General features: G+C 40.8%; 1 protein-coding gene across 1 annotated transcript; it reads left to right on the forward strand.

The window, feature by feature from the left end:
- The first annotated feature begins 1,849 nt into the window (after positions 1-1,849).
- On the forward strand, positions 1,850-14,295 carry Eef1e1 (eukaryotic translation elongation factor 1 epsilon 1). Its single transcript, XM_048348497.1, has 4 exons — positions 1,850-1,958; positions 5,142-5,342; positions 6,500-6,595; positions 13,663-14,295. The coding sequence occupies exons 1-4, from the start codon at positions 1,872-1,874 to the stop codon at positions 13,801-13,803; spliced, it is 525 nt and encodes a 174-aa protein (XP_048204454.1). The 5' UTR covers positions 1,850-1,871; the 3' UTR covers positions 13,804-14,295.
- The last annotated feature ends 5,508 nt before the right edge of the window (positions 14,296-19,803 follow it).

Here is a 19,803-nt window from a genome sequence, read left to right on the forward strand (position 1 = left end):
TATATCACTTGAGTCATGACCATCCCTTTTTGGCTCTATTTTTCAGATAGGAGATCCTGGATTTTGCCCAGGGCTTGCCCCAGACCATGATCCTCCTACATATGGCCCTCTGAATACCTACAATCACAGGTATACCACCATATAGGACTTACTGATTGAGATGGGGTCTGAGATTTCACTAACAGATGCTTAATCCCTAATCCCTGTGCCTCACGTCCCCACCCCCAGCTGGCCTGAAACCAAGATCCTCCTATTCCTGCCTCCCAAGTAGTTGGGATTGTAGGTGTGAACCACTGTGTCTGGGCTAAAATAAGGTCTTAATACCTGAAAGATCTTTCTCTATTCATCCTCCAGTTGTTATTTCATTATTTATGGTTAGAATTTATTATTGTGCTATTTCATTGCTATTGTTTGCTTATACATTTCTTTTATCTTTATTCTTTGCTTCAGCTCTCATTGGCTTACTTTGTAAATTCTTTGTCTAGATTTTAGCTTTATTAGTGTAACTACTTCATAAATTTCCCTCTTACAACTCTAACATATATATATATGCCAGTCTTAGAAGTTGAACTCTGGGCCTGGCTACTATCCTTGAGCTTTTTTGCTCAAGTCTAGAGCTCTGCTTCTTCAGCTGCAGCTCCTCTTTTTGGATTTTTATTGGTTAAGAGAAGTAAGAGTCTCAGAGACTCTCCTGCCCAGGCTGCCTTCAAACTGTGATCCTCAGATCTCAGCCTCCTGAGTAGCAGTGAGTCACCAGTACCTGGCAAGCATAACTTGCAGACTCTGCAGTTTCACCCAGAATTTCATCTTTGACCCAAGTTATTTACTTTCACATTTTTGAGATGTTTCTAATCTCTTAAATTTATTTTTGCTGTCGTTTGCCATGCTGGAGTTTAACATCAAGGCTTTGCCTCTAAACCATATTTTTGTTTCTTAGATTTTTTTTTTCTCTTTGTGCTCTAAGATACAATTTTCATGAATGATCATGTGCTATTGAAAGCTGACCAGGGCCCCTAAACTATATCAAAATCTAATTCTTAAAATCTGTGATGCAATCTTGTAAGGAAAAGGATCGGTGCAGATGTGACACTTAAAAAATAAGTTTCCAAATCACCGTTATATCACAATTTAAAGGCTCTACGAATTACTCTACATGTTAGAAATTGAAAACTCTAAGGTGAAATTTCTGTTCTCATTATAAAGTCTGAGACTGCTGAATAAGCGAACAACTTTAACTGACAAGCAGTGGAAGAATCTGCTGCTTTAAAATTCGCAAGAAGCTGGGCCCTGGTGGCTCATGCCTGTAATCCTGGCTACTCAGGAGGCTGAGAGCTGAGGATGGAGATTCAAAGCCAGCTCCGGCAGGAAAGCCTTTGAGACTCTTATCCTCCAATTAGCCATAAATAAATACATATATATCTAAATAAATGAATACGTATATATGTATTTTTTTTAAGTGTAAGGGTGGTTCAAGTGGTAGAGTACTAGCCTTGAAGAAGAGAAATAATTCAGGAACAGAGCCCAAACCGTGAGTTCAGGCCTCAGTCCTGGTACTTTAAAAAAAAAAGCAAAACAAAAATCAAAAGAGTTCATAGAACCGGAGCAGAACTTTGTCGCAGTGTTCTCTCCCCGACAGGTCCCCAGGAGCAGCAGTAGGACTCTGACGTCACCGCTCCATCAGTCCCACTTCCACCCTCCCCAGGCCCCGCCCCTCACTCTGGCCCCGCCTCTGGCGCGCAGGCTCGCCCGTCACACCTCTCTCCGTTCAGCCAATCATAGCCAGCGTTTGCGGAGGTTGTCCTTCTCTTTTCGCCAATGCAGGAAGTCCTGGCTGTCTCGGTCCCGCCCCTGTCAGCATCGGGGACCGGAAGATGGCGGCAGCCGCGGAATTAAAGCTGCTGGAGAAGTCCCTGGGGCTGAGTAAGGAGAATAAATACAGCGCCCAGGGCGAGCGTCAGGTGAGAACCGAGGCGGCACGAAGGGAACCAGTGGTCTGGAGTGAGGCCTGTGGAGCCCGGGTGGCCCGGCCAGGCCGGCGGAGCTGTGGACGCGGTGCTCCCACGTGTCGGCGCCGCGGGGCCGGGGCGCCGTCAGCCGCCGCCGCGCTGGCTAGCTCGGGAAAGGAGCCCAGCAGGTCGGGGTCCCCTGGACTCTTCTTCAGGGGACCATCAGCACCCGATTCTGGCTGAGCCCCCCCGCACAACCCGCGCTCGCCTGGGGTACAGTGCTCGCCACCGGGGCTGCGTGGACGCTCGGCTCGGCGCCTGGGTGCTGGGCTCGGTCCTGGGTCCCTGGGGGACTCCGGCGGGGACACCGGGGACACGCCCCCGTCCCCCGGAAAGCCCACCTTTCGGCGGACCCCCGGTGGCATTTAATTGAATTGCCGTAGAAAAGAGTGGTCGCAGGTGTTCAGGAAAGGGCTTTCTGGGGCCGTGTGATCCCCATTTCGGGGTGCATTGTGCAGAGAATGAGGGAGTGAAATGGTTAAGGTCTAAGGACCCAGAGGCACGGAAGAGCATTTTAATTTTACAGCGATCGTTTGCCGTAGAGAAAAACCTATGAAAGAGAGCAAATGGGTGTAGGACGACTGCCTTGGATGTCGACTTTTTTCCCCCTGTGGAAAGGAGAATGAAAGGGCCAGCTAGAAAAATAAAAATCACGTGCCTTCCATCTTGGTAACAAACTGCCAGCTAGAAAGATAGGCAAGCAAGAAGCTTCAAGCGTGCACACACACACAACCGTCATGGGTCTTCAGACATAAGAATCTTCCAGGAAAAGCAGAATGTAGGCCCGACCGATTGTTGCTGAATGAATCAGTTTCACGTCTAGCTCAATCCTGTAGGAAAATTAACCAATCAAAGCCAACCATCTTTAACTGTGCCCACACTCCTACCATAAGTTAAAAATATTATCGCCTAGTCTTTGAGCCCACTTGGACTTGAGTTGCCCCTCTCTGGTTGTGGGGGAGCTTTTATTACAATCGCTCAGTAAAATTTGCTTGCCTGCTATTTTGTCGAGTTTGGAATCAGACGTCTCAATTCAGTGTAGCCAGCGTTGTTTCACTACTAGGTTTTTTTGTTTTTTAAGATGACTTTTAGGTTTGGGGCATTTTTTTTTTCTTTATTTAGTTTGAAGTCCTATCCTGAGCCATCTCCAGTGGCTCATGCTTGTAAACCTAGCTACTCCAGAGGCTGAGATCAGAGGATTGACATCCAAAGCCAGCCCAGGCAGGAAAGTCCCAGTAAACTGTTATCTCCAATTAACGACCAAAAAAGTCAGAACTGGAGCTGTGACACCTTGAGCAAAAAAGTTCAAAGACAGCACACACTCTTTGAGTTCAAACCCTGAAGATCAGCACAAAAAATTTATATATGTATAAATTCTATATGTATATTTGTCCTGAAAATAGTAGTATTGTAGTCTTTACACATAAGATAACCTAAAGCCTGGAAAAATGATGACTAACATGTGCCCTCTGATGCTTGGGGAAGTAGGACAGGTATTAAAGCTAAAGGATTTGTCTGCTAGGGCTGGCTTCCAACCATGATCCTTAGATCTCAGCCTCCTAGGTAGCTAGGATTATAGATGTGAGCCATCTATTCTCATCAAGAGTATGGGGTTTTGTTTTTGTTTTAAAACATTTTAGTTCTTGGCTGATGAGTTTTTGTTTGAATGATACATATATCCAGCACTAGGAGGATGATTGCTTAAATTATGGCACATCAGGGGCTGGGGATATAGCCTAGTGGCAAGAGTGCCTGCCTCGGATACACGAGGCCCTAGGTTCGATTCCCTAGCACCACATATACAGAAAACGGCCAGAAGCGGCGCTGTGGCTCAAGTGGCAGAGTGCTAGCCTTGAGCCGGAAGAAGCCAGGGACAGTGCTCAGGCCCTGAGTCCAAGGCCCAGGACTGGCCAAAAAAAAAAAAAATTATGGCACATCAGCTGGGCACCGGTGGCTCATATCTGTAATCATAGCTACTCAGAAAGCTGAGATCCGAGCATAATGGTTCCAAGCCAGCCCAGGCAGGAAAGACTGTAAGACTCTTATCTCCAGTCAACTACTCAAATAAATAAATAAAATTATGGCATATCATCATGTTAGAATATTACACTGTGGTTATGACTGAGCCAGGCTTGGTAGTGCACACCTGTAATCTCAGTTATTCTCAACTATTCAAGATTATTGGGAATAGCTGAATTTGAAGCCAATTCTTAGTTGAGACCCCATGTCAAAAACAAAAAGGTATAGCTCAAGTGGTAGAGCTTTTGCTGACAAGTCCCAGGCCATGGGGTTGAAGCCCCAATACCCATTAAAAAAAAAAAAAGAGTTGTAGCTTTGAAGACCACAGAACCTGAAGATTGATATGAAATAATAGTATGACTCCTTACAGTGAGGCATCTGTGTAGGGGTGGCCAGGGTGAAGAGGGGATATCCCATACATCACTTCCACATGGGAACTTTGGATAGCTGGTGCAGATAACTCTAGTAGCCTAAGTCCTGCTCTGGTATTGTGCAGGCCCTTCATGAAGAGTTGTCCCACGATGGAAGAAACCAGCCAGAATTTCCGGGCCACCTCTCCAGATGGTCTCCCCCAAACCTCAGCAAACTTTAAGTAAGAAATAAACTTTTATCAGATGGGGAATGTTGTGGCTCAGGGGTAGAATACTTGCTTAGCATGTATAAGACCTTATGTTCCATCCTCAGCACCACAGAGTGGGGAAAGGTTGTAAAGAAGGACAAGAAACTTACTGTACTAGGCTGGCCTCAAATTCATGATCATCCCACTTCAGCCTTGCAAGTGTGGGATTGCAGGAGCACACCACCATGCCCAGCTTGGAATTAATACATTGTTATTAGGATTTCCATTTTTCATATAGCACATACATTGTTATTAACATCTTAGCCATAAATGGCAGTAACATTGCACTGATTTTTTAAAAAATGTTATTACCATTATGTAATCAAGCATCTGTTACCAAATTGTAAAATACACAGCTGCTATTTTGACTTTTATAATTTGGTACTTAGTGTAAAAACCTTAGTATTTGAAAGTACAATTTAGGAATATGATTAAGCACACTGTCATGGTGGCCTTTTGTCTTGTAATTTATATGAAGAATTTTTTTTCTTTTTAAGATTCCAGTTCTTCAAACAAACAATGGTCCAAGTCTAACAGGATTGACCACTATAGCAACTCACCTAGTCAAGCAAGCCAACAAAGAGTATTTGCTGGGAAGTACTGCAGAAGAAAAAGCGGTTGTTCAACAGTGGTTAGAATACAGAGTCACTCGTGTAGATGGACATTCCAATAAAGAAGATATCCACACTCTTTTGAAGGTATCATGATTGCCTTTATAGTCTGGAATGCACAGACCAAGAAGCAGTCATCTCTTTAGGTTCTGCTGCTACTATGCTTGATTTTGTGTACCTGTTCCATTCTGCTGTTTTCTAACCTTGTGCAGATCTCAACTCAGATACCTCTTTCAGCAACATGGAGTTCCTTATTCTGTTTGCAATTGTGTCCTGTGCCTTTCCTTCCTAATACTTGTTGTCTGTAGTTTTGTATGATTGTGTGTGTGTGTGTGTGTGTGTGTGTGTGTGTGTGTGTCTGTCTGTGTACATACACAAACACATGTTCATGTTGGAGCTTGAACTAAACTTTTAAAAAGCTCAGGGCTAGCACCCTTCCTACTACTTGAGCCACAGCTCCACTTCCAGCTTTTTGGTGATTAATTAGAAAAAAGCCTCAGGAACTTTCCTGCCTGGGGACTGGCTTTGAGTCTCAGTCCTCTGATCTCAGCCTCCTGAGTAGCTAGGATTGTAGGCATGAACTACCAGCACCTGGCTTTGTATTTTTTTTAATGTAATGGTTTAATATTTACTTGTCTCCCTAAAATATATAACACTTCTCTGAGGCAAGAGATCATGGTTCAAAGCCAGCCCAGGCAGGAAAGTCCATGAAACTCTTATCTCTAATAAACTACTTAGAAAAGCCATAGGTGGCACTGTGGCTCAAGTGGTAGAGAGCTACTAGCCTTGAGCACAGAGAGGCTCAAGGACAGCCTCCAGGACCTGAGTTCAGGTCCCAGAACTGGCAGATAAATAACCTAGAATTCTGTGAAGAGATAGACATTGTTTATTATATAATATGTATTATTGTCATGTAGTAATTATACATTTCTATTATATTTTTAAATCTCTAACATGAGCATGAATGATTTAAATTTAAAAAACTAAACTGAAATAATCAGATAGTACTTTGAATATCATTTCCTAATGTTTTCTTTTGCCTTAAAATGACAGTAATGTTTAGTCTTTTTTAATGAAGTGATCGGCATACTATTTATGACCTTTTTTGGTCTATTAATATCAAAAATTAGATTTGCTAAATGAAATGTTCATATTTTGCTTTCTGGTAGCCTAAATGTTTCAAGTCATAATATGATAGTTTTGTCATTACTTCTTTCCTAACTAATATTTTACTGTTTTTGTAGGATCTTAATTCATATCTTGAAGATAAAGTCTACATTACAGGAAATAACTTTACCTTAGCAGATATCCTATTGTATTATGGGCTTCATCGCTTTATAGTGAGTATATGAATCATTTTTGGCTTTTGTTTTTAGTAGTGTGAAGTATTTTTTGAATTTGTATTGAACTTAAATCAGGTATGTATTTTCAGTTTACCAAACAAAAATGAAAGGAGTTCTTTGAGACAAGGTACTTAGAAATCCATTGAGCAGAGTTGCTTCCTCTTCCTCAGCCTACTGGTTTCTTGACTTCCTTCCACAACCATGATTTCTCTAACCTTCTTCGACTTTACCAATCCCACTCCACCTCCAGGTCTTGATTCCAGCACTCTATCTTCTGTGTACTCTTTTGTCCTAGCTGTTTTAGTCCCTTGCTCCCTATCCTATCCAGGGTCATTTGACTACCTGTATACTTCCTTCTCTATCTAAGCGGGACCACTGCTAACTTCATCTCTGTCCTGATGGTACCTTCAGCTCCTTTACTGCACTGTGCAGTAGTCATCCTCCCTTTCCCAGCTCTTGACCAGTCCAAGTGAATGTCTTCATTTCTATAGCCACACCAAACTCTGCTGGAGAAATCTCAAAATTAAAGATTGCTGCTAGTAAAAAGTTTCAAACGGGGCTGAGAATATGACCTAGTGGTAAAGTGCTCGCCTCGTATACATGAAGCCCTGGGTTCGATCCCTCAGCACCATATATATATATATAGAAAAAGCCGGAAGTGGCCCTGTGGCTCAAGTGGTAGAGTGCTAGCCTTGAGTAAAAAGAAGCCAGGGACAGTGCTGCTCAGGTCCTGAGTTCAAGCCCCAGTACTGGCAATTAAAAAAAAAGTTTCAAATGAGAAGTTTGACTCCAGTAGTAGAGCACCAGCCATGAGCAATCAAGCATGTGAAAATTAAAGGCACTGAATTTAAGCCCAAGAAGTGGCAAAAAAGAAAGAAAAAAGGTTTACTACCTAATTGCAGCCAAGTTCTCATACTAATCAGTCTCTCCTTCCTCCCAAAGAAACTTCCATGCCTTTATCAGTTTTCCCAGGGCTCACTGTATCCTTGGTACTGCTATTTAGGTTATGTAAATGTTGGATCACTATCATCATCTGTTTTTACAGATGGGTTACTGAGACTTAGGGAAGGCAGGTGCTTTCTTCTAGAACCCAAGCAGTTTGGCTCAAGTTTGTCCTTTCATCTTTCACTCCGCCTGAAATAATCTTTCCTTTGCCATCACTGTAAGGATGCAGGGTTAAAACATATTCTCACGCATTCTTCTGTATTTTGTACTCAGTCCTCTGGACCTGACATTTCCAACTCATGGACACATCTCACGCATGTTCCTTCTTTTTTTTTCTTTTTTTTTTTTTGGCCAGTCCTGGACCTTGGACTCAGGGCCTGAGCACTGTCCCTGAGCTTCTTTTTTTGCTCAAGGCTAGCACTCTGCCACTTGAGCCACAGTGCCACCTCTGGCCATTTTCTATATATGTGGTACTGATGAATCGAACCCAGGGTTTCCTGTATATGAGGTAAGCACTCTTGCCACTAGGCTATATTCCCAGCCCTTCTTGAGATGGCATTGCCCTCGTCTGTAAGCAGTGATACTGCTGGCCACTGGACCAGTGTGTCTTAGGGCCATGTTTTGTCCTCAAAATTATGTAGCTCCACATTCCCTACAGAGTAAAATATACCTGTCCTGAAGATCCTTCTAACTCCTACCTCTTTAGCCTTATTCCTGCTTTTATTTGTGAGCCACACTTCATGAGGCTGGCTGACTACTGGACTTTCCCCCATAGCAACCTTGCATTTCTCTGCTCTTTTCCATACTGGTTCTAGCCCTTGTCTTTCTTTCTGTTTCTCTGAGTGTTGTCTCTATCATCCATCAATTCCTTGGCTGAAGCCCTCTCAAGTTTCCAACCTGAATTTCTTTCAATTCCTTCTTCTTTGAAATGAGAGTGTGATACAAGTGGTAGAGCACCAGTCTTGAGCAAAAAATCCAAGTGGAAAGCTCAAGGTTCTGAGATCAAGCCCCAGTATAGGCACAAAAGAAAAAGAAAAAAATTTAAATCTCTCAATTATATATACCACTTGAGTAATAGATTGTGGCAATTTCTGTTTGTAACATTCCCCTCTGACATAATTCTTGGCATGTTATATAGCCAGTTCTCCATAACATTGAACCATTGTGTGTGTGTGTGTGTGTGTGTGTGTGTGTGTGTGTGTGTGTGTGTGTGTGTTTGCCAGTTCTGGGGCTTGAACTTAGTGCCTGGGTACAATCCCTGAGCTTCTTTTCTTTTTTTTTGCTCAAGACTAGCACTCTTGAGCCACAGCGCCACCTCTGGCTTTTTTTATTTATGTGGTACTGAGAAATCAAACCCAGGGCTCATGCATGCTAGCCAAGCACTCTACCACTAAGCTACATTCCCAGCCTCTTATTAAGCAACTTTTGTGTACACAGGACTGGATAAATATCAATGGGTAAATCATATGCAATTACTGTCTCCAAATGCCCAGAAAATGAGAGGAGGAAAACTACAGATAGAAAAGCTAAACCGCTAAAAGGTAGACTGTGGGAAGTGCTATAATGGCACTTACAAGCAAGTGATAGGGTACTATCCAACACTGGTAGGATTGTGCTACAATATAAAATAACATGCCAGTTCAGTTGAATACAAATATACAAAGGTTTGAAAAAGTGGATTACTAGGTATTAGATTCAGGTAGAGAAAAACGAAGTCCAGATTGGCCACTTCTTTATATTCCTCAGGTTCTTTTGCTTTGTGCTTTAGCAGTGTATTTATTTTTACCTCATTCATTCCTTCAGTTTATTTTTCCCCCATGGAGTTAACTACTTAATATGTAATCGGGCCAGTGTGCAAAACAAGTATCAAGGAACCTTCAATTCAGTCCCTCTGTAACTCATTCCAGTGTGGGCCCACTTGCAGGCGTAGCTCAGATATTTAAGATCCGGACTGCCTTAATCCATTTGAGGGCTATTATGTTGTGCTTTCTTTGCTACCGTGCTCGTTAGTGTGGCTGTTGGTTACAACGCCAGTGATTCACTGCTTTGTTGAGTGATTTCATCAGTAAATAGTTCCTGTGAACAGGCTGTGACTCAGATTATTATAGTTTTGATAATACTATATGCTGTTGGGCTATAAAATTGTTACCAACCTAAATACATTTGTTCTAAATTTGGCAGAACCAGTGAGATGTGTGATTCTTTGAGAAGAAAGTGAAAGAAATGTTTGAACAGTCGGGAACACTGGCTGTAGAGAATGTCCCAAAGGCAGCCCAGTGCCAGCTGGAAGGACAGCAAAGCAGTATAGCACACTGATAGGAGAGGAGTCCCTTGAAGTTTGTCCCACACCCTACTGGAAATCTAGTGATTCAAATATTATACTTAGAGGTTCAAAGTAATTATAGAATGCCAGTATAAACAGAAAAAGTGATTAGGGAAAAAGTCAGCACCATTAGAGACACACAGGCGTGTAGACCAATAAAAACCAGGAAATGGTAAGTAGAACAATTGCATTGTGTTTCCTTTGTAAGAAAGGAAAAGAACACATTAGCCAGCTTGAAAGGAAGTTGAAAAACCCACATTATAAATGAAATAGCCCAGGAGGTTCCATCAGAAAAGTTCTAAGAAGTGGTAAGTTTTACTGGGGACAGGGGTTCTGGTGATTATTTTGTTTACAGTAATTTGAGATATAAAATGTGTACCAAGAAGTAGAGGTGCCAGGCACGAGTGGCTTACACACCTGTAATTCTAGCTACTTGGCAGGCTGAGATCTGAGGATCAAGGTTCAAAGCCAGCCCTGGCAGGAAAGTCCACAAGTCCATCTCCAACTAACCATCCCCAAAAACCACAGAAGTAGAGGTATGGCTCAAGTAGTAGGCACTATCCTTGAGGAAGAAAGTTCAGTGACAGCTCAGACCCTGATTTCAAGCTGCAGGACAGGTTTAAAAAAAAAAAAAGTGGCAGAGGTAGCATAAGCCAGTTATCATTTTTTTTCAGATTCAGAGGGACAAACTACAAAATTGAGTAGGTAGTTGAGTAGGTAGTTTACCTGATCCATTCAGAAAACCTGTTGTAGCAACATTTTCAAAGTGAGAATGTATGCATTAAGCTGGGCACTGGTGGCTCATACCTATAATCCTAGCTACTCAGGAGGCTCAGATCTAAGAATCATGGTTCAAAGCTAGCCTGGGCAGGAAAGTCCATGAGCCCCTTATCTCCAGTTAACCACCAGAAAACCAGAAGTGGCCCTGTGGCTCCAAGTGGCAAAGCGCTAGCCTTGAGCAAAAAGCTCAAGGACAATGCCCAAGCCAAGTTCAAGCCCCATGACTTGAAGGGAAAAAAAAAAAAAAAGCATACATTTATATTCCCTGAAGTAGACAAAAAAAAAAAAAAAAGACTACAATCTTATCGCCTAACTAACACTTGCAGAATAAATTTTAAGATGTTAGGTTTAAAGGCTCTTGGAATGAAAGTGTTTTTGGACTTTGCCTGTGCATATTCCTTACATATTAGAGATTCCAAAGTTGGAGAGTTTTTCTTCTGCTGTGTACTGCTTGCTGTGACTGTGTTCTGTAATAGACCTGGTAGCAATATGTGCTAGGACCGTGTTGCCAAATGCTACCTGAAAGGTGGACATGAGATGTGCATTGCCTGTGCCATCCATCCATTTCAACTGGTAGTCAGACAATTATTGGTGCTTATTGCTTAGAAATGCTTTATACTTTGTATTTTAATTCATTCTGAAAAAAATATCCTAGCAAATGGCTAGAAATTAAAGCAAAGGAACTCTGAATTTAAACACTATGTCAGATTTTAATATTTCTATTTTTTTTCTACTTTTTAGTACTAGAGATTGAACTCATGACCTTGGATGTGACAGGAGGTCTGCCCTGAGCTATACTTCCACCTCCAAGGTTTTCAGAAGTGTAACTCAGCGGTAAAGCACTTGCCTGACATTTGCAAGGCGTCAGGTCTTTCCCTAGTGTAGTATCCAAGAGGGAAAAAAAATTATACTTTCATTTAAAGTCCTTGATTGAAAAAGAATGTTTTTAATAGAACAAAAAGTGATTAGAGCACTGCCCAACAATTGGAAAGTCCTGAGTTCAAACTGTAGTACCCACATCCCCAATAAAATAAACAAGACATTAAGTTTTTTACAAAATATTTCATGAATGGACACTAAGAGTTTACCCACAAGTGCCAACTATGTAAAACTATATAAGTGTACCAGGCAGGTTATCCTTTTATTAAACCTACTAATTAGTAGATTTAATTCCTAATTAGGAATGTGTTCGTAACTATGAATCTTCTTACTTGCATCTTATACTTGGAAAAAAAAACTTTCTTGTTTTTTACATTTTCACATTTTCATTTTACATTTTCTCTTAAGTCCTTGGCTCTACTGTATTAGTGATTTTTTAAAATTACAATACCATCTTGTTAGGAACTGGACCTTATTCTGTACTTCTTCAGACAAGATGAATGGTTAGAAAAGTACATGAGTTTTGTTATTTTTTTTTATTTGTTGGTTTGTTAGTGTTGATATTGGGTATTACTAAACCTGAAACATTTCTATATAACAAGAAATTTGAGGGAGCTGGGGATATGGCCTAGTGGCGAGAGAGCTTGCCTCGTATACATGAGGCCCTGGGTTCGATTCCCCAGCACCACATATACAGAAAACGGCCAGAAGTGGCGCTGTGGCTCAAGTGGCAGAGTGCCTGCCTTGAGCAAAAAGGAAGCCAGGGACAGTGCTCAGGCCCTGAGTCCAAGGCCCAGGACTGGCCAAAAAAAAAAAAAAAAAGAAAGAAATTTGAGTAAACTGAGCCAACAAATAAAAGTGTAATTTAATATTAATAAAATACTATCAACCTTTTATTGTTACTGTTAATTTATATTCTGTAATACCACATACAAAAGTGATTTATCCTTCACATTCATTAGTCATATAACAGACTTATTTGCCTGAACACAGAAGTATATGTTATATTTTGACAAGCCACACCAATCACCAAAAATGGGTTTGGACTACCCATGGGGTAACTGCCTGCATCATTTTCTTTTTTTCTCAGTATTTTCTGTATATTAAAAAGACTTGCAGTGTCTTTTAAATAAATGATGAATTAACAAGGAACTGCATGACTCATAGATGGGATCTTGGCTGCCAGTTTCTGCCCTGCAGCCTTTCTCTTTACCTGATAATTTTCTGACTTAGAGAAGTCTTTGAATCACATGCTTTATGATTTGTGGCATTCTTATAGCTTTAAAGTAATCTATTATACACCTTTAGGAGATGTGATGTCACATCCACAAAAAAACAGTTGATTTTTTATCTACCCTTTCCTTGTGTTTATATAATAATAGTTTAAAATTAAAGAGATCAATTGTCTTTAGTGAGGTTTCCCCCCAAAGTTGAATAGAAAGGTAGTAGTCATGTATATTTATATTTCAGCCATTTAGATATGGATGTATAAGTGGATTTTTTTCCCTTTTAATACAGTGTTCTCTGGTTAAGTATGTTCAGTACTGACAAACTTATCAGCGATAGACCCATAGCTGATTTTTTTGGAAGCTATTCGCTTCTCATCCCCCATCACCTTTCTAATGAAGTAAAAAAAATTCTGTAGACTTCCAAATCCTGGGTTAATATAAAGTTTTCCTTTGTGGAAAAATGGGTATTTCTTAGAAAGCACATCTGGTTTTAGACAGACATAAAAAGCATTAGACAGATGGTCCAGGCACCAGTGTCTCACACCTATAATCATAGCAGCTCAAGAGGCCAAGATCTGAGCAACCTGGTTCAAAGCCTACAGACAAGAAAGTCCAATTCTTCACCCAAAAGCCAGAAATAGAGATGTAGCTCTAGTGGTAAAGCACTGTCCTTGAGCAAAAAAGCTCAGGAACAGTACCCAGGCCCTGAGTTCAAGCCCCAGGACCGTACCATTAAACAAATGGATAATGGTTGGAATTTTTAATCCTATCTAAATATGTTGGCTTTTGAGAACTGTTGGTGTTCAGTATTTTAGTTGTTTTCAGTTTCTATCAAATATCTCCTGGTATTGATAGCTGTGGTTACATAATGTATATATTATATGTTTATGTTTTTAACCTCTACTTAGGTTGACCTGACAGTTCAAGAAAAGGAGAAATATCTTAATGTGTCCCGCTGGTTTTGTCACATTCAGCATTACCCAGGCATCAGGCAACAGCTGTCTAGTGTTGTCTTCATCAAGAACAGACTGTACACTAATTCCCACTAGAAGATACTCCTGATATGAAGAAGCATACAGAAACATTGAAAATGCTTAATGGAAAATGTATTCTGAACCTCAGTACTAACATAAATTGATGAGTAGTCATTGTTAAAAAGTTTGTTTGATTTTTAATGTACAAACTGGTGCCTAAGTACTTTATTTCTCTAGTTGAAGTTTTGCAATTTTTTATGTAGAAATTGAACTGCTATCAAAAAAGTTGAGATCAAGTTATAAATTACCTTGATTTATACATGAGATTTATTTTAATGATAGTTGCAAATCAATGACTTAATCTTAAAAATAGGTAGTCCTTTCAGTGGTTGAAATGTTTGGCTATTTATTAACCTCTCATATTTTAAAATTTATTTTCCTTTTGTGGATATCTACAGTCGTTTGTTTATTAGCCCCTCCAGTAAATTATGCCAAGAATACAGAAAGGGAAAACATCTATTTGTTTTCAAATATTTATGTGAACTAGTAAATGTGACTGAAAAAGTGTCTTTGGTTTGCTTCCTTATTTCCTGTAGTCCTCATTCATTGGGGTGAACCTAACTACTGACCTCCCGGGGAAGAATATGATATATTCATCTTGAGTCAATGATCCTTTTCTGTTTCGAGGCCTATCGGAACAACAGACTTCATGAACTCTAGGCAAAAGCTGTACTACTTGAGCCATGCCTACAATCCTTTTACTTTTAGTTTGTTTTCCATATAGGATTTTGCACTTTTTTTCCCAGGCTAGCCATGGACTATCACCCTACCTCCCAAGTACCTAGGATTACAGGCATCCACCACCATGCCTAGCTTACACTTTAAATAGAAGTTGTTATGCTACCGGAATGATAGCTACATAAAACGGTATGGGGAAGGAAAAAAAAGGTGAGTTAAACACACTGAAATCACCATATAGTCTAAGGTACTGGATAAATCACTACACAAGAAATTCCCCATTAAATAAAAGTGAAAATATCACTGATCTAATTTTATGTATAATGAGAACTAGAAAAATTATCGGCAAGGTGCCTAGCTCACAGAAAGTGATGGATAAAAACAGACTGTATGCAAGATTGTAAAGCCAAGGGCTAGGAATGTGGCATGGTGGAAGCCCTGGGTTCAATTCCTCACTATCACATAAACAAAAAGCTAGAAGTGGTGCTGTGGTTCAAGTGGTAGAGTGCTAGCCTTAAGCAAAAAGCAGCTTAGGGACAGTGCCCAGTTCAAGCCTCAGGACTGGCCAAAAAAAAAAAAAATTATAAAGCCATGACCTACAATTTTACTGAAGTCAAACAAGTCTTCCTTTAACTGCTGTTCCAGAGGTGTCAACATGCTTAACAGGAACCCATTTCAACAAGATAAATGATGTCAGAGCATCCACTCATGTGAATTGTGAAATGAATGAAAAGTTGACCCTCCAGAGACATTATTGTTAGACCTGAAACTACTATAGGACAAAATAGGAAAACACTAGAATTTACTAGCATAAGCTACAGTAACTCCAATAACCCAGCAAACAGATCAAGGATTGACGAAAGGGGTTGCATCATGCTTAAAGGCTTCTGTACAGCAAGGTCTCTGAGCTGAAAAGAAAGCCTACAATATGGGAAAAAGTCTACCAGCAACGTTTGAGACAAAACCAGGATATACAAGAAGCTTGAAAAAAAAAAGCATTTAAAGTACAATTAATAAAAAGCAAATTAAACTCTTCCAATTAAGAACAAATGGCCAATAAATACATGAAGAAAGGTTCAACATCCCTGACCAGAAAGGAAATGCAAACCAAAACAGCAATGAGATTCCATCCACTCTAGAATAATTAACAGGGATACAAAAACATGTTAGCAAGGATATGGGGGTGGGGTGAGGAATAACCCTAATTCACTGTTGGTAGGACTATTAAACTAAAGTAACTAGTTCCTTAAAACTAACATCTGGCCAGGCATCAGTTGCTTACATCTATAATCCTAGCTACTCAGGAGGCTGAGATGTGAGGATCAGGGTTTGAATGCAGTTGGGGCAGGGAAGTCAGCTAGACTTTTCATCTCCATTTAATCACACAGCACACCCACACCCACAAAAGCCTGAAGTGGAGCTGTAGCTCAAGTGGTAGAGTGAGTTGAGCAAAAACGAAGCTCAGGCACAGTGCCCATGCCCTGAATTCAAGCCCCAGCACACACACGCATGCACACACACAAACACAAATCTAAAACCTATCCTATGATACAGCAATACCCCAATCTTGGCCGTTTATGTGAAGAAATGTAAGCCAGGATATAGTAGAGCCATCTGTACATCCATGCTCACTGAAGCACTATTCACATTAGACAAGCTGTAGAAATAGGCCAGGTGCCCTACAACTGATAAATGGATCAAGAATATGTAAGACAGATGACTGACAGATATTATTCAGCCCTAAAGAACAATGAAATTGTCATCTATAGGGAAATGGATAAATCTGGACACCACATTAAGCAAAATAAATTTCATAGGGGAAGGAGAAAGGGAGAGTGACAGGATGAATGTCATTAAGACGCATTGTATATATAAATGGACATGTTAAGATGAAACCACCTTGTACAACTAATTGATGCTCATTTTAAAAAAAGAAAGAAAGAATCTGATCCTCAGGCTGGGCACCAGTGGCTCACATTGTAATCCTCGCTACTGAGGAGGCTAAAATCTTGAGGGTCAAGGTTCAAGGACAGTCCAGCCAAAAATACACTTAGTCCTCAGCTCCGAAATAATCAGCAAAAAGCTGGGCTGGAAGTATGGCTCGGGTGGTTGCATGCCAGTTGAAAGTAAAAAAGCTGAACAAGTATATAAGGCCCTGAGTTCACACATACATACACACACTATCTCTCTCTCTCTCTCTCTCTCTCTCTTTCTCTCTCTCTCTCTCTCTCACTTTTTCTCTTTCTCTCTCTCTGATCCTCAGTTTGAGCATGGCTCAAGTGCTAGAATGTCTGGTTAGCAAGTACAAGGTTGAGTCAAAAAAATAAAAGGGCTGGGCATATGGCCTAGTGGCAAGAGAGCTTGCCTCATATACACTGGGTTCGATTCCCCAGCACCACATATACAGAAAACGGCCAGAAGTGGCGCTGTGGCTCAAGTGTCAGAGTGCTAGCCTTGAGCAAAAGGAAGCCAGGGACAGTGCTCAGGCCCTGAGTCCAAGGCCCAGGACTGGCCAAAAAAATAAAAATAAAAATAAAAAAAATAATAAAAGAAAAGCCAAAAAAACCCAAAAAGGTTCTCATGTTTTTTTTTGTTTTTTTTTTTTGGCCAGTCCTGGGCCTTGGACTCAGGGCCTGAGCACTGTCCCTGGCTTCTTCCCGCTCAAGGCTAGCACTCTGCCACTTGAGCCACAGCGCCGCTTCTGGCCGTTTTCTGTATATGTGGTGCTGGGGAACCGAACCTAGGGCCTCATGTATCCGAGGCAGGCACTCTTGCCACTAGGCTATATCCCCAGCCCAGGTTCTCATGTTTTTAAAACTGCTTTTCTTAGTTTGTTTTGCAAATGTTATTGAGACTCATCAAATAAATAAATATGAGCATCTGGTGTGTGCTATTCCTTCTGCAAAGCTATTCAGCCATTTGTTTCCTGCAATTCCCAGAAACCTGTTGCCTTAATCATTCAATGAGTCTCCAAATGTTTATTTAGCACCTACTATGTGCCAGACAGACTGCTAGGCCTTGAGAATTATGCAATCACACCCAATGGTCTGTGAATAAATTCTATGAAGTAGAGTGTATAAAGCGCTCTTTGGGAAGCTGCCAGGTGCCAGCATTCTTTAAAAGTAAATAAAAGTTATTGGTTGCCATAACTGCATCTGCTGTACCCTGGGCTCTCTTCAGAGTGCATTACAATATTATCAAGTTAATTTAGGAACTATGGAGAAGAGAGACTACATGCTAACCAACACTTCACTGAGACCCTAGTTGGAATGTATGGGAATATCATATGACTTAAGGGTTAGAAGACAACCTACCATCATATTGTTCACTGGAGTGAACAATAATTAGCACAATCACCCTAATTAGTTACACATCCTTATTCCAAATGAAAATTTGAGGATCAGACCAAAAATTATAATGGAAAACTATGTGGTCTTGCAAGCTATAATCCCAGCACAGAGGAGACAAAGAATAACTTTGAGGCCAGGCTGGGCAATATAGTAAGACAGTGTCAGGGGAGGAGAAGGGGAAGGTATCCAAATTGGGAGGGATCAATCTTAAGCTAAGGATCTATAAATTTATTAATTAGAATGCATTTAAAACAAATAGACCTGGAGCAATATTAAAAGGTCATTTGAGCCAGACACTGGTGGCTCATGCCTGTAATCCTATTCAGGAGGCTGATATCTGAGGATCACAATTTGAAGCCAGCCTGGGCAGAAAAGTCCCTGTGAGACTCTTATCCCCCATTAACCACTAAAAAACTGGAAGTGAGAGCTGGGAATGCAGCTTTGTGGTAGAGTACTTGCCTAGCATGCATGAAGCCCTGGGTTCAACTCCTCAGTACCACAAAAACAGAAAAAGCCAGAAGTGGTTTTGTGGCTCTGGTTCAATGCTAGCCTGGAGCAAAAGAAGCTCAGGGATTGAGAGCCCATGACCAAAAAATAAAAAAGGGTCATTTGTCCATTCATTTATCCATCATTCATCCATGAATCTGACTTTCCAGTTAAACACTTCATTCCCATCCAGTTTATCAAAAGACTCTCACTAAGGTTTGGAACACATGTAGAGTCCTCTCTTACCCACAGGGCGATATACTCCAAGACACCCCTCCCTCCCCTAGTTAATACCTAAATCTCTACACAGTATCCAGCCACACACACACACACACACACACACACACACACACACACACACTGTTTTTCCTCATGCATACATATTTGTGATAAAGCTTAATTATAAACTAGGCACCATAGCTGGGTGCTGGTGGCTCAGGCCTGTAATCTTATGTACTCTACTCAGGAGGCTGAGATCTGAGGATTATGACTGAAAACTAACCCAAGAAGAAAAGTCCATAAGACCCTTGTCTCCTATTATCCAGCAAAAAAGGGCCATAAATTGGGTGGTGGCTCAAGTGGTGGAGCACCAGCTTTGAGCAAAAAGGCCAAGTGAGAACACAAAACCATGAATTCAAACCACAGTATCAGCACAAAAATAACTATAAAGATAAAATTAGGTACCGTAAGAGATTGACAATAACAAGAAAAAAATTGAACAACTTGATTAATTCACATGTATTATAAGTTAGCCTGGTTACCAAGGCAGTTAGTACATGACTGATGGGTAGGTAGCATGTACAGCAGAGTTGTGCCAGGAAAAGGGATGGTTCACATCTAGGACAAGGCTTCATCATGCTACTTGGAGCTGTATGCAATTTAATGTGAATTGGTTATTTCTGGAACATTTTAATTTTTTTCAGTCATGAGGCATGAACTCAGGGCCTGGGGCTATCCCTGAGCTTTTTTGCTGAAGGATAGTGCTCTACCACTTTGAGCCACAGCTCTACTTCCCATTTGGGGGAGATGAATTGAAGATAAGAATATTCCGGCATTTCCAGGCAGAATCAAGGTGGTATCCCCAGGAACCATCTCCAGGCTTTGCACTGTTCCTGCTGTACCCTTGCAGGGATGCCCAGCCTCCATGTCTGCCTCTTGAACAAAGAGGTCCTAGACTACAGGTCTTTGGCTTACTTATGTTCATATATTAATTGTACAGTGAATAACTATACCATAACATAGTAGAAGCTCAAGGAATACATCTTACTAGGAAATAAATTAAAATTTTAAGAGAATTAACCAACTGCCAACATTGGCATTTGCAGATCTAGCATGCTATTAACACATAGAAGATAGCAAATAAATATTTGCTATGATTGCATTGCTGGTAGAATTTAAAGTCTGGAAGAAATGTGAAGACATAGTAGAAATTCACCAGGTGGCCGGAATAACAAAAGGATATATCCATTCTCCTGAGACCTACGATTATAGGCATGCCTGG

This window comes from Perognathus longimembris, chromosome 6, assembly GCF_023159225.1.
Source record: "Perognathus longimembris pacificus isolate PPM17 chromosome 6, ASM2315922v1, whole genome shotgun sequence".
Classification (NCBI taxonomy): domain Eukaryota; kingdom Metazoa; phylum Chordata; class Mammalia; order Rodentia; family Heteromyidae; genus Perognathus; species Perognathus longimembris.